This window comes from Boleophthalmus pectinirostris, unplaced genomic scaffold (genome assembly GCF_026225935.1).
Source record: "Boleophthalmus pectinirostris isolate CB_2022bp ecotype Guang Dong unplaced genomic scaffold, ASM2622593v1 HiC_scaffold_5, whole genome shotgun sequence".
Taxonomy (NCBI): Eukaryota; Metazoa; Chordata; class Actinopteri; order Gobiiformes; family Gobiidae; genus Boleophthalmus; species Boleophthalmus pectinirostris.
The window spans coordinates 17,152,891-17,169,086 of NW_026571404.1; the positions used below are offsets into that span (position 1 = coordinate 17,152,891).

At 40.1% G+C, this 16,196-nt stretch overlaps 1 protein-coding gene across 1 annotated transcript in view; it reads right to left on the reverse strand.

Annotated features, from left to right (window-relative positions):
• jag1b (jagged canonical Notch ligand 1b) overlaps positions 1 to 14,130 on the reverse strand; it is a 35,003-nt gene extending 20,873 nt beyond the window's left edge. Inside the window, exons 1-4 of the mRNA XM_020921040.2 lie at positions 13,754 to 14,130; positions 13,175 to 13,480; positions 4,670 to 4,721; positions 1,059 to 1,316 (exon numbers count right to left, since the gene is read on the reverse strand). Of these exons, the coding sequence (XP_020776699.1) occupies positions 1,059 to 1,316; positions 4,670 to 4,721; positions 13,175 to 13,480; positions 13,754 to 13,810 (673 nt within the window). The 5' untranslated portion in view covers positions 13,811 to 14,130. The remainder of the gene's footprint in view (positions 1 to 1,058; positions 1,317 to 4,669; positions 4,722 to 13,174; positions 13,481 to 13,753) is intronic.
• Positions 14,131 to 16,196: the final 2,066 nt, after the last annotated feature.

Genomic DNA, 16,196 nt, shown 5'->3' on the forward strand with positions numbered 1-16,196 from the left:
TTGCAGCAGTAAATGAAAATAACTCCCTCTTTTTTCAACCATAGGAAATAAACACTGTTGTCAACAAGTCCTCACTATATGCCACGATTCATAGCTCAATGTCTAATAAAAGTCTAATTCCTGTGGCGTGGAAAAAAAAAGAAAAATTTATGAACAAAGTGGCTATTGAGAAGCAGGAAGCAGCCGACAGTGTATCAGTCTGAAAATCTGGCTCTTCATAAGGTCATCTACAAAATACTGGGAACTAGAAGTGGCCGTGATGAGCAATTTACTGTCTAACATTTACTTGAGTAATGTTTTTGAGAAAATTGTACTTCTAGGAGTTCTACAAAACTCTTGGCATATTTTCTAGTACTTACCAAGACTTTTTGTTTGTTGTTTATGTGGCACATCACCAAAAATTATATCTGGGTGAAATCAATGCTTAATAAGTTCAATGATTGGATTTCATGAGTTATTTTAGTCTAAGCCTTGAGAAAATAATTCTTTCATAATTATACATTGTGTGCAACCTGTGTCCACCTACAGTATTTGTTACCTGTATTGGTTTCAGTATTTTTAAATATAAAATAAGGATATGATTTCATTAAGCTATTGTGCCTTTTATGTTTGGAATGAAATGCCCGTGCAATTATTATTTTTTAATTATTATAATTTTTTTTAATATAATTTATTTTGAATACATGTCTAATTCTAAGGTAACAATTAACATTGCCTTTATACACAATAGGGATGGGACAATAAACATAACAACATCAATAATAAAAAGGAAGGCAATTATTGTTGGAGGAACAAAGATAATTACTACAATACCACTAGTTGTTTAAACACAGAACTTATTTATGCCAACATCACCCTTGAGAAAGAGATTACGATCTCAATGTTTTTTTTTTACCTGGTTAAATAAAGGTTAATAAATTATTACATATTATTCATAATAAGAAATTGTAAATGTCACTTCAAATATCCTTGATAATCCATGATAACTGCGAGAAAACAAATCAATATTGTCCCATACCTAATACCCAGCTTGTTTGACTAGTACGATGAGAGCTTACCTGTGGTACAGTCAGGTCCAGACCAGCCTTCGAGACATGTCTTGTTCCCATTGATATCACAAGTGTAGTGTCCAAAAAACTCATCCCTCGGACGACAAAATTTATTACAACCAAATCCATAATAGTGTTCATCGCAGCTGACGCGAATCTGGTACTCGAACTGAGCTGGGGGTCCAGGGTGAGTGAGCTTCTGCCACTGAGGGCTTGGGTTTATCATTCCAGAGAGAGACGCCTTTGCTATCAATCTCCCATCAGTACCTAAAACACACAATTTAACATCATCATTACATGTTTGGGAAGACAAGAGGAATGAATCTGGTGAATAGGAAGAGTTTTAAAGGAGAGAAACCAAAATATGCTTACACAAATTGCAGAAGATCACCAAGATACTAGATTATATGTAATTAAGGCAAGTGTGTGTGTTGGATGAGACGTACAAGGAAGAAATGGAGAAAAAGAGATAGGCCGGCTGTAATGAGAACTTTAACTTTTTTTTTTCTCACGCTCTCTTTTTCAAATCTATTTCATTTCTGATTCTCAGGTTCTTGGCTTAGGGTTATTGCTGCTTTTTACACTGATACTACCACATGTTTCTTTGTAAAGGTGATACCAAAGTAGCCATGCTTTTCAACTTGCAATTTAACTGTTTAACTTCTGAATCATTTGTTGTTGTACCTTGTTTCTATACAATATTTAAGACAAATTGACGCTGTTCAACCTCAAGTCATTGAATTGATATTTTACCATTGATATTTTACTGACAATGCTGTTCACAATTAATTCACTTAGTCTTTCTGGCCTTTATAGAAACAGTCAAATATGCTCCCAGATAATCATAAAAAAAAACAACTAAAAACTTTGTCATCATACAACAAGTTAAATGTACACAAACCATGAACAAGCATTTAAAGGTTACTGATTCACTTTCACAAGAGAATCAAACACAAAACCAACTTGCACTGACTGCTCTGCCTCATGTCCTCTTGTAAACTCGCATATTATTTACGTTTACCTTAGATCAGCCAAGAAATTCACACAATGTAATATAAAAATCAGACCTTCTTCATCCAAGTCTCTTCTGTTTTCTCATTCTCAGGTTTACCGCTCAGGGATATTGCAGTTCTTGCATTGACACTGCCCCGTGCATTTGCACAGGCACGGACACAACCACAGCAGCCATAAATTACAGTCTGTAGACACCAGTGCTGGGACGTCCGCCACAGGACCATCAGCACTTTCACCCCAGAGCCTCAGTTCTCACATGCATTCTTGTCCCCAGTCAAAATACCCTGGGCCTTTTCACACCAGTTACACTTTACAGGGACAGTGCTGCTCCATAATGCATGATTTAGTACAGATGGGGCTGGGGAAAGGTTTCTTTAGTTGGGCAAACACGGACGAGGTCATGGCTCTGGTGAATGGGCAAAGGCTGAGCAGGAGCAGAGAGCCGTAATGAGCTCAACTAACAGCAAACACACTTAAACTGAGCAAACATGGCTGTCACAGGCCCAGACACTGTATTCACTACAACTGCACAATACAAGGAAAGCAGACTATTGAATACTGCAATAACAATGAGAGGGTAATTAGAAATCTAAGCATCACTATTGACTGATGTGATTCTACTGGATATAAGCTAGGTCAATATTGAAGTTGAACAAAGACTAAATCAGAATTAAAACTTGCTAAATCTGAGAGAATGTCAAATATTCTAAGGTTTCTTGAGATAAAGTTCAAGGTCTTCATATTTATTGTGTTAACGATACTTTTTGGATACAATGTACAGTCTAGTTGGTGGTACTACTCACACAAGCCCCACACATTAACACAGCTCATTCACTCACACTCCAGCACTTGCTACTTGCTTTCTAAATCTTCCACCTGGGAGCGAATGAAAAATGTGTCACACCAGTTATTTACCAAGCACGGCCAAGCAGAGGTAACTGACCGCTAGGTGAATCGCCCCACAGTGTAGTATGATGCAATGACCCACAGAGAGAGACAGAGAGAGAGAGAGAGAGAGAAGGAGAAAAAGAGAGCAAGAGGAATTGAGAGAATCAGAGAAAGCAAGATAGAAGGACGAAGCAAAAGAGAGGAAAAGCACGGGAGTGAGCGAGAGAGTAAGTAAAAGAGAGAGAGATAGAGAATGAGGAGGAGGAAGAGAGACAGAAAGCCAGAGCAGGCAGAGAGTGTGTCAAAGAGTGGGAGAGAGATTGTGAGAGAGGGAGCTAGGGAGTGAAGGAAAGAGCGAGAAGAGCGAGACATAAAGGGGAGAAATGGATGAAGGAGGAGAGGGACAGAGGTAAGGAGTAAAGGAGAGGAGAGACAGAGAGTTAAAGACGAGGGAGTGAGCGATGAAGAGAGACACGGAGGCTACACAAGTCTTATATTTGCTGTTCTGAGGCCCATACAATGTAGTGGATAGAGCGAGCAGAAATCACAGTGCCCGGCCACATTTCACATTGATCTGGAGGCCAACGCTCGGGTGTGAGGCATTTCTCTACCGACTGCTGGCCCGCGGCGCCGGGAGTAGCACGTCCTTACTACCTGCTGCCTGGCCCAGGATAAACATAAACGCAGACTCAGACAAGCTTCATAAAGTCATTAAGACCCCACTTTGGCAGTAAAACTATCAATAAGCAGAGCAGAGGGCGGTTATGTCTTACAACAAATGCAAGCTTTTAAATGCATTCCTCAGTAGATTACAAATGGGGAACACAACTCAAGTTATGTCAGATTAATGTATGAAATGTTTTAATGTTTATCTAATCAACAGAAGAGAAAAAATTACGTATGAGACTAACAGCGCTGGGAGCTAGCCTGTGCTGCTCATGGGGGCTTAACCAGCAGTGAGTGTGTACATTCAGGGGCTTTTCACACCAGTGCCCTAATAGCTCTCTGGGGAGCGGCAAATACAGCAGAAAAGACCGAAACCTTGATGACCTCGAACAGACCTGCATAAACAAGCAGGATAGAGCCCTCCCTGAGCTGGGATCACTGCTCCACAACCGCTCTGCCGCACCAAATAAAATAAAAGTTAGATTCAAATTCAGACTGCAGTGCTATTCCCACATACATGAGAGGTACAACCACAGCTTTCACAGATAAACTCAGAGTGTAGCATTCGTGTGAAGCAGAGGTCCACCTGTGTCGGAGGTAACTTTAACCTAAAGACAGTGCCTCCCCATGCCCCCCCATCGGCCTGTGGCAGCGCCCGGCGAGCTCTGCTTCACGCCTCAGTGACAGTGAGACAGTGTGACCCTGACCCCAGCTGGCAGCACCTGCCATCAGTCATCAGCCCAATGAAAACATTTTCATAGTGAACAGCGGGCCCAGATATACCCTCCTACCCCCCACATCCAGACTTCCTCCTCTCTGTCTGCAGCCCTGTCCCACCTCAGAGCTCTCTGCTCGGGTACCTGTCAGCACACACTCCCCTCACGGATGCACTCACACCCAGAGGACCCAGAGAGGGGACCTGGGTCTGCAGGAACAATAAATTTCCTCCTCTGACCTTCAATACACGACTCCTCCAAGACTTCAGTGAGAGCAAGAGGAAGGACAGAGCACAGGGAGAGGAGATTGAGAAGGCAGATGAGGACAATACTCACCACTGGTCTCATTGCTGAAGTCCAAGGCTTCCACTATCAAAGTGTAGGACCTCTGCAAGAGAAGAGACAACGTGGGTTAGCTGCCAGACAAAACCTCTTTCCCTTGTTTGTAGACTAGTAACCATGCAAATGAGTGCCTACAAAGGTCTCGACACATTTAACTACTTTGTAGAACAATGCAAAATAGACAAGGTGACTAAGGCCTCATGACATCAGGAGCACAATCTGGTTTGGACGAATCAGATGAATCAAAACACTGTAGTAAAGCTGCTCAACAATCCCTGGAGTAATGAGCCGTCAAAATAAAAACATAGTGAACAAAAAAAGGATCTCAAGTGCCAAAACCATGTCTTCGTCTCCACCACGGTAACACTTTCCCCCAAATACAGTTTTTCCACATGTTTATGAAATGTGGTGAGACTAGGCAGTGGAAGATAGCCATTTCTCTCAGACACCGCTGTTTTACAATGTGTATGGGTTTTCTAATTTCATGCTCATTTGTAGGCCTCTAAAAGGAAGGCGAAAACCAGCTTTGAGGTAGAAAAATAAAACTACAATAAACAGGTTTATATGAAATGAATGAGACAAAAGACGAGGGGGAGATGGCAGGGCCGACGGGGCAGAGAGCTGGGCTGAATGAACTCCACTCGGGAGGGCCTGTCTTGATTTCAGCACTCCCAAAACGCTTTGTCTGATTCGGGGTCGGTAGCGCTCACACCAGTATCGTCTTACACATTCACTCCTCAGTCACGGGGAAGTGAACAATGTGTCTGTGGAATCAGGGAGAAAGTATGCGCTGGTAGGCCTGTCATGACAATTACTATATCGACTTATTGTTCAATATATGATAGACAGACCAATACATTTTCATGATTAATACCTACTTCATAATGTCTGCACTTTTATTAAGCCTATATAATAACATTTAGGCTGTAGTTGGTCACATAAACAACATCTACAACACTTTGTAAATACTAGAATGAACGACTTAAGAGTTTATTTGTGCTATTTATGTTTTGCTAAAAAACGTTTACAGGATTAGGGTTATTGTGTAGTTGGCATATCATTGTTTATCAGATAATATTAAAATATGTTACAGTGACAGACCTATGCGTTGGTGACAAGTGTCTTGTTACCAAAAGAAAGCTACTCTTTTAATATCCCAGCTCCCTATTCTTGCTCAGAGGCACGACAGAAATCTGACATAGCAACCGGCAATGACTTCACTGTAAACAGACCTGCTCAAGGAAAACCCCTGTGCGACTCTTCTCAGGAAAAGGGCATGACGCACTGCAAAACATTTTTACCTTATTTTGTCAAGCATTCAAATTTCCAACTTTTTTAATAAAGCAAGCATCTTAGCCTTTGCCAGTTTTCCATTGCAATCAAGCTAATATGACTCTGAACAATTCTGAAAAATACTGAGCATTGTCGTTTTTTATATTGCAATTAATATGTTTTGTAAACTCAAGACCTGGTGCACATTTTAAACATGTAGATACAAGAGTCACATTTCCGAATGTGTTTGTAGAGATATAAATTAGTTAGAAAGATTTATTCTGAATAGACCCCAAACAAATGGCATATTTTGTTTGTTTACACAGAACATGAAATCCCCTAAATAATTGCAATTAATCCTCACATTTAACTTTCCACCAATAACAAAGCAACCATCTGTTTGCCCATTTTCCATTCTAATCACAAGCTATCGTTTAATATAAGACTCTCCTAACTATGGTATTTTCGGACTCATAATTGGCTGTAATGACTTGAGGCAGATCTTGAGAAAGGCAGTCATGTGGCAATGTGATACCTCATCAATGCACAACACTACAACCTACAGCCAGCTATATTAACACCACTAACACGAGGCCTCCGCTTCCCCTCCGAGCGCTTAACAGTATCAAGTTCAGGTCTGGCGCTTAATGCTTAGCCAGCAAAAGCCTCTGCTGTGAAGACAAATACATGTGGCCTGGAGAATTTGGGGGATTTCACCATTTGTTCCTTCTTGGGTCTATACAAGATTATTTGGGAGGGTCAACTTATAAAATCCCACATATGTGACAAAGGTTTCAAAACAGGAAGTTAACTGGAAAACCACAATATTGTAAGTATTGTGAAACTTTGCTATGAATAACAGTTTCATTATTTTGTCATAAAAAAATGCCAAATGTCTTGTGATATACATCATCGATTAGTAAGCCTCCAGTGAACTAAAAATGGCTTGATTTATTGATATTTGCTTCACTGTGTTTAGGCAATGACTTTAACGACTCAACACTTGCGAGAATAATCCAAATACTAGGTATGCCTGCTTTGCATATCAAATCTTCTCACCAGGAGAGTGAAAAATAATCATATGTCAATCTGGATGGACTGCTGTCATAACACATAATGTTTAATAGATCTCTGGCTCTGTGAATAAAACAACACACCCTTAGCGGGAACCATTTAAAACTTGTCTCAACTTGGGAGCGATTACACAGTTTTGATCACCACCTCTGACAAATAAAGTTATAATTTCTGCAATATCATAATTACAACACATGGCACTGGCTTTACATAGAAGTGTCAATCGAGACAATGATATATATGATTTTAATTTCAGTTACTGTTTATTATTTCTTATTAATTTCAACAGAAAAGTATAACCATTTCTGTCACGTGAAAGCAATGACAACTAACTGCAGCTCTGCTTGTCAATAAAGGAAGCATTACTTTCTTTTCATACTCATTTGACTTGTAATTCCTATTTCTACACCGCAGAAAAAAAACATTCTGAATTAGGGCAATGGTATTAGAAACACTGTGTTAACATAGAGGACAATGATGCTTAAAAAAAAAAAATCTTAGATCTATTCATTATTAACATATGAGACATTGGAGTATTGATGTATTGGTCACAACTACTTAACAAGAATTTATATTCCAGATTATGTTATCAAAGCCAGTCTCAAGGGGCTGTAAGTTTTCTCTATCTAACAAGAAGCCTCTGTTATGGGTATGTTTTGGACAAAATAAGTGCTTCCAGAGATAAAGAGAGGGAGACAGATACAGAGGTTAGAAAGGGGGGAGAAACAGAAAGGAAAAGGGACAGAGAGAGAGACTAAGAGTTGAGGGAATGAGAGAGAAAGAGGAAAGAAAGAGAGAGACTAGAGAGGGAAACAGGGAGGGAGAGAGGAGAGAGTGAGCATGCCTCCCCATTCACTCACACTCCATAACTTCTCAGTGTTATCAGACTGCCAGTGCCAGGTTCACTTTTCCCAGGCTCCAGCTGACTCACAACTTCTCTTTGAACTTAGAGGAGAGCAACACACACACTCAGATACACACAACGACACAGAAGCGCACACCAATGCACAAGTCCAAGTGCAATAAGTGTGCGGCCATACATCTTCTTTCTTATCTGCACCGGCCAAACAGCCAGTGTCCAACAACAGACATGTAACATCAGCGATAAGAATCAGTCGAAGCGCTCTGTCCTGCCAAAGAACACTACTGAATCCTCTTACTAGGGGAATTTTCCCAATACACACACAGAGCCAGGAGAGCGAGGTCCAGCCCTGCTCTGGAACAGGACTCCATAATAAAAGATGTTTCAATAACTAGAAGGCAAAGAACTAATACAGTGGTCCTCAAACATTTGGGGCAATTTAACCTGGCAAGAATTCTGTAATCAAATCAATGGGCAACAAGTAGGACTAACTCAGATAGTTTATGATTATTAACCACAGTCTAATGAGTAAGATATGAACTATTGAGGCAACATCAAAAAATAAAGGTGTACTAAGTAACTTTTCTTGGGGGGTCCACTACTTTCTTGTTTCCCTGGAGGTGTCATCACTTTCCCAGGAATCTAACATATAAATCTCGCTTTTTATTGCAACAGATATGACGTGTAATTGGCCCGATGGCATCTCGTTTTTTCTATGTAGATAGATAAATTATATGGCTTGCTGTGGAACATTCTGGGCAAAACTAAAAACAACTCCATGGAAACAAAAAGCTGGTATACCCTCAACCAAAAAAGTTATTTAGTGTACCTTTAAAATCCATACCAAGGTTAAATCAGGACTAATCTGTGGTCTACACTTCACTGCTGAATGCTCAATGTTCAAATTCTGTATAAGTAAGTAGTACTGACTACATTTGTCAAATATACCCTGGGTATCACAATGGAAACAAATGGGTCCCACACCGCAATTTGAGAAGCATCAAAAGTTATTGCGTCTCACTGCTCTGTTGTAGGAATGGACCAAAGAACTGCGCTCAATAAAAGCAAATGGAAATCAGATTAGGCTAGTCCTGGTACAGATGAAATGTAAACAAAGCTATATTGACTCTTACTCTTGCTATCAGCTTTCCTGAGTCAATCAATTCAACACTATCAACTGGAAATCAACACTGTGATTAATATGGCTGGAACACACCCATCACACCTCAAACTACCAGGCACTGATGACAAACTGTAGGAAGGAATGCTTTGCTTGTTGAAAGACTTTCATCAAAACAAGAACAACATAAATAAACAATAGTACATTTATTCAGTATTCTGTACATATTCATTAACTGGAATAACCTCCTAGACACCTTCCCAAAAGAGGAATCTAAACTTTTGCCAGTGAAAACAAAAACATAGCACAAACTGATTTTGGATCAGCCACAAGTCAAACAAAATCAAGGCAAGGTAAAAAGCTAAAGACATAACCAACTATATTTTAGCATCTGTGTCTAGGGGTCACTAAGCATTCAGCAAAACAAAAACACACACAATTATCCCAATTATAGGCAATTCAATGCATGCCATAGCTCCATAGAGGCAGTGACACAACCCATTATGTAACAACAACTTTGCTTTCTACCACAAGATGCTGTTGGCGATGTAAGGGAAAAAAAAAACACGTCAAATACTTTTCCCCTTCTTGCTGTTGAGTAATTTGCACTTAACTGCCACATCAGAGCAGACGATATAAAAGAAACCGTGTTATTACTTTCACAGCTGCCAGCAGTGCTTACCCTCAAGGTTAAGCCAATGATTGCAGCAGAACTCACCTGATAGTGGTGTTCAGAAGGCTATGACTTGTCAAAAGGTCTATCATCGTCATGTCAGGGCTGTCCCACATCTAAATGTAGACGCCGCCATTGTAAATTATTACGACTAGATGCAGCACTTGCAGAACTGAGGCGCCTACTTTAAGGTAAAAGGTTGCTTAATAAAAACACAATGGCTGTTTTCAAACTAATCCAGTGGTTCTCAGAGAATAAGCATGTCACTGAAGTACTAGCTCAGGTTAACAGAGAAAAATGAGCTCAATTCTGCATTAAATCAAGCCCAAACCAACTCAAAACACAAATTCTATGGCTATGAAAGTACCTTAAGCTTACCAACGCTAAGTGTGGATTGAATGAATAATGCAATGTTTAGCGCTTTGAGTAGCTTGAAAGGCGCTAAATAAATCCCAGGCTTTATTATGTAATAAAGCTAGTATTAAGAACTAAATCATGCCCAAACCAGGACTGCCTAAGTACTGAATAAACTAGAGCTTTCACTGAATCAATCAGCAAATAACTTAGTAGTGTCCATACTGCCAACAAAATGTAAAGTTCAGTTATCAGAAGAGATATGGTCCATCACTAAGGTAGCTTTATCAATGCTGAGTCTACTACTACTGCTTCCGGTTGCTTGCCCTGCACTGGCAATACAGCTGCACTGGCTCCATTATGTTTGGTAATCCTCACTGTAGTCACTGAGGGCAGCCCATTGTCCTGGCTTGATACACTTGTGTGAATGGCCAGAGCCACACTTCTATGTAATATAAAAATAACATACAGATGAAGTTGCAAAGTTGTATGAGAACGCTAACAGGCTAAAGATGTCCTGGCGACAGTGTCCAGCTGGTGGTCTGCCTGTCACCCCTTATACCTGAAGGGGACATGTGTGTAGCCTCATTAAGTGCAGCGGTTACTGTGGGTGGCAAGGTTAAAGCGATGAAATGCCTGAGGTCCAACCAAGCGTGACTTAAACAAAGCCCTTGGCCCGGGACAAGAGGCCAACTTTATGCAGAGACCAAAAAGAGGAGAGGAGGGGGACATCAGCAGCCTCATGAACTCCGACAACCCAACAACCCAACATGCACCACACTGCCATCTGTCCGCAACAGCCAATCAAGTGATGAAAAGGACAAAGAGTGATATCATACCTAACCTGACGATTGTAAATGTGCACTCAAGTAGAGCTCTTGGATAAAAGGACTAAAGGGGAATGCAACAACCGCCTTCTCCACTTTCAATGGAAAAAACACAACTGGACAGTGTCATTGTGTAAAAGGCTATTCTGGGGCCCACCTATTACACATCATGTCACCAGATAATGACTTGATTCAACAAGGATGTAGTCATAAACTGTAAGACAGCTGTGATGATAAAGAAAATATGGTTTCATATGGAGCCAAACCGAAATGATAAGAAACTACTATAAAAGCTTTAATTGCATGTTTCACCATTGATCTTAGAGGTGGTTATTTAAGATCTATATCTTTACTGTATCTGTATTCCCTGAAGTCATTTTGTTTTTTCAAGCCTGCTTCTGTTACACATGTGCTAGCTTTTGGGCTGTTTTTTTTGATGGTGTCATTTTTCCATAGTTTGACTTGTACATTTTTTCTTAAATAATGAGCTCCTGCAAGTCAAAAGTATGCTCACTGCTAATACACAGTTTTTATTACCGTCCATATTTAGCCCAGGGCCATATGTTTTACAGTCTGGTAATGTGTAAGACTATGTAGAGATTGTACATACATGTAAGCAAGGTGTCATGATTATTGTTAATGAAAGCCATTTGTTTTCAATGAAATGAAAATTGTTATAGTGAATTATAATGCTGTAAGTGCAGTTACAACAGTCCTGAAGGCTGGGATACTTCCATAGTGTCATATTTCAATGTCAACAAGTGTTATTTTCCACTAGAAACAATTTTCACCACATAACATGAAACTAATCTGGCACTAAGCATTTATGCCAACTCAAAGTTACCATAGAGCGGACATAAACAGAAACTTTTGTCTTTTAAAAAGGTGTGAGGCGCCAGTGTCTAAGTCGAGGGCAAATAAAAAAATACAGCCCCTATCAGATTGCATGCTACCCTGCCGTGAACATTGTTCTACTGCCTGATCAGATCAGGGGGGAAAACCAGCCTGAATGATCTGCTCTGCCCCTCTGCTCTGCTGCATGAGAACTACTGAGAGAACTGCTCCATACTAGACATTAAAGGTGCACTGTGAAACTTTGCTGGTGAAAGGTTTGCCATTTGATTGTCTCTATGGAGATGTTGTTACTTTATTTTACACTGATTTGTCTTGCATTCATTGAATTACAGGTGTTTTATTGCTCAAAAATACCTTTAAAACAATGTCTTCTAAATGTTAGCAGGGTTGTCTCTCCACAGATCCTACTTGTAACTTGGCCTGCTTGTGTCAGTGAAGATACCTAAGTTTAATGTCTTACTATGAAACTTTCCAGCAACACCAACATCTCCATGTAGACAAACTGATAGACCCTCCACCAAGAAAGTCACACAGTGCCCCTTTAAAGACTGCTATGACCTGGCTATAACCGACCGCAACTGTGCATTATATAAAAGAATTTCATCTAAAAGTCATAAAAGTAAAGCTTAAATGTAACATGCCCATACCAGCGCACTGTTTCACAGTCAGACCTACAGAATCAGACACTAGTGGTGGGGGCATTGGGCCAAGTGTGGGGTTAGCGAGTCTATGTGGAGTGAGCGCACTTTTCATTATATCGAAATGTGCTCCATGGCAAATCTTCTCTCACAGACCTACAACCACGCTCCCACAACCAGCCACGACCATTTATTTACTCTCACACCAAGAAGAGCTGACACGAAGGAAAGGAGAAGTTCTGAATTTTAAAGTACTTTTTACTCTAAGCAGGACTATGAGCCAAAAGAGTGGAGTGGAGGGATCTACTCACTCAACTCCCAAACACAAGAGCTGCTGGCCTAAAGAGGGAGGCAACATTTTTTACTGTGTTATAGGGCACTTACAGCAGATAACTAGTATTTAGAAGAATGGCATGTTCAAGGGCTGTCAACAATTTCACTCAGGTCCAATCTAGCTTTCATCCCAGTTGCTTGGTTGTGCAATGCCTTGTCAAATATGTAAACTAGTTAAAAAGCACACAGGTCTAGGCCTGAAAAAGATAAATACCAATAGCACCTGGTCAATGCACAGAAATTATGGAAAAACAAGGTGTCCTTGTTCAAAAGGATAATTCACAAAGAGCCTAACTACCACAAGAGAAGTGCACTCTTCTAGTTTGTTGTGATTTCTGTCGTGGTGGGTTTGGGGTCGAGGTGGGTGACTGACACATGGTAATTGCTCTGAACTGAACTGCAAACAGACATTTTTTCTCTCATTTTTTGTTTGAAGAAGCCCGTCGACTCAAGACTCACAAAACGAAGTAGTCTCCAAAATAAGGACTCACCGGCCAGGCAAAACTGAAGGGCAAAACTATCCTGGATTTGTCATTCCTGTTTGCGCTCTTGAAAGAAAACGTATTCCCTCCCAGGACAGGCGTAGATCCCATTCCGAAGCTGCAAGGGCCCGCAGCCGAGACCCGAGATTGGTATTCCTTCAGGCAAACTTTAAAAAATGTATCGCACTCGCTCCGGGAGCATTTTCGATCCGCCGTGCTCCGTGCGCCATCACAACAAGCGCCGCTATGCAACTCTCCATTCGCGTTGTGCATCGATAAAATCTGCAGCTCGAATTGTCCAGACCCCACTGACACCTGTTGAAGACGCAAGAGTGAGTTAAACTTGCAAAATTACACATATTTCTGCATTTAAAGCATATTATAAGTACATGTTATTGCGTAAAACAAGCACGTAAACATTGCTGATTTGAAATATGACTTTACGCAAGCTAGCGCAGGGATAATACACGAGGTATGACCATGTAATGTTAGCATAGCCGCGTTTTATTAGTTGACACTTGCCGTGAAAGAAAAATCAAAACAAGACTTCGAAAACTATCCACTGTTTTAGGAAGTAAAAACAAGTACCTTGGTAAAAAAGCAGAGTAAAAAGGCGGCCACGACCGAGCCTCGTCTCCAAAACATGCCTGCTCCAGTCTGCTGTCGCCTCACGGTTGTTGGTTATTAGTTTTCTGGCCGACACACGGCTCCACTGCTCTCCTCTGATTTAAACATGCACAACAGGGAAAGAGCACTTGAGCAAGCAGAGCACACGTCCCCGGGTCATAAGACAGCCACCTATTCCACGTTATGTCCCCGTAAAAGTCTCCTCACGCAAACTACCACTGCTGCTAACTCTCCGTCCTCTCGTCTTCCACTTGTTGAGGGAGGAAAAGTTTATTCAGTAGCCATGCGCCAGCCTAGTCCACTGCTTGCTCGCTGACTGACTGACTGCTGGTCCGAAGAGGCGCTCACTGCACAAGTTCAACAAGGAGGGAGTGTCCATGCTGCCTGCAAGATCCATATTCATGAGAGGGGAGAGGCCAGTCCGCCCCTAAACAACTCAAGGTAATGATATACACTACTGCAGCTTCTTAGAGATGTTTGTGGTGGAAAATATAACTGCATAAACCGTAACCTGCCTGCATATCAATAACCACAGTTTCAACATGGATGAGTTATTGAGAGGCAAGTATCAATTTGCACACACTTTAAGTCTATTGCATTTCATTATATGCCCTAGTGACCACACATTTCTTTACCCCAGTTAAGATTTATTCCATCTTAAAAATGTTAATAGGTAGTTTTACTGTCCTCTAAATATGTGCAGGTGCTATAAATCATTTGAATTGCAAACTAGACTTAATTTAACAAGGCCAGTTTCTAACTCAAGGGCATTTGAAGAAAAAAATAAATGCTTTCTATGAGAGACATCTTGTAATGTGAGCCTTGGAAAAAAGCATTTGGATTCCACCAAGTATCTGCATGTTTTTGCAATGATGTGAAATCCATGCATTCACTAATAAAAGTGTCATTGGAGTAGCCTACCACAGGATCCGACATGTATTGCATTTCTTGTTTTGCACAGAAGCAAAATCCACTGTAAAACTTAACAACTCGAAACCACAAATTATGATTAGTTATATTTCCTCCCTAAATCATTATAGAATTATGGCATTAATTTGCTATACATTATAGTGGACATTTAAGAGTTTATGCACTCCAGTTCTGAGCAAAAGGTTTCAAGCAGGGGCATAAGCAAAGGAAGGTGAAGATACACACATATACTAGAATAAAAATTTGTCAAAATTGTATTTTTATAAGTTCATTGTAGCGTACTTTCTTCTTAACATGTTTATTTTGCTTTTTGCCAATTTGTGTTTCCAATTTGTGTATGGATTTATTTTTCTGATACTTGAATTAGAACAATTTAATATAATGTTAAGGTTATCTAATGTGTAAGTTATCAACATTTTCTTATGTAATATTAAAGTAGCTACACGCTACTCTACCACCTTACATCAAATATTCATCGGCATAACGTTTACTTGAATTGACCATTTCCTTATGTTACTGTTTAAATATCCATGCTATGTATTTTGTAATGAAAGGGCTGACAAATTGCTAAATTGTGTTATTGCCCCAGTATCCTCTTTGGCCGACTCCGGTGTCGAAGGCCAAATTGTGGCCAGGTGTATCAGTGGAGGAAGGTAATCTGTTTGGAGATCAGCAGCAGTCCGTAGACATCCATCAGATGCTGGACGGGAACCCAGCGCCCTGTGGTTAGTGATTTGTGTGCACCAATTACACAGGTCACTCAATGGGTCAATCAAGGAACACAGTTGGAGCTCCAACACGACCAGAGCAGCCACATCAATAAGTAACCATGTAATGTTTCACCATCTCACTTTATAGCAGTTTATGGCAGTACCACATGACAATGCAGTCATGGTGATAAGAAAAACATTGATTTACAAAGAAATCTCCTCATTTGTATTGAAAGAACTGATTGTTCTGAAGACAGATGTCACTTGTATCTTATGCAAACCTACTTTTAATGACTGTAGGCAAAAATGGTACAGGTCTATTTAGCGTAATTTAGATATGCAAATATATTATATATGTATGTTTGTTCCTTGGATAATAATCCGTTCCAATGATGTAAGAAGCTCTTTGAATCCATGCGATGTTATTAAACCATAATCCTTTCTGTATTACCATCGTAAAGTTAAATAATGAAATTGACAAAGCCACCTTAATGTGATGTGGAAGTTAGTGTGAAAGTTATAGAGCCAATAACATATTCTTTGGTATATTTAACTTGTATTTAATATTTTACATCAGGATAAACAAAAATTACAAATGATGTTGTCATAAAATAATTAAGGTAAAACAAGTTTTACACCAGCTTTTAACAAGGACAGGTGTAATGATTCTAGGAAGTCTAAACCAAGATAAAACCAGGGCAAACTCGATTTACCTCCCTTTACATAGCATTTTGCATATTGCACATTTACTTAGCCCTCAATCA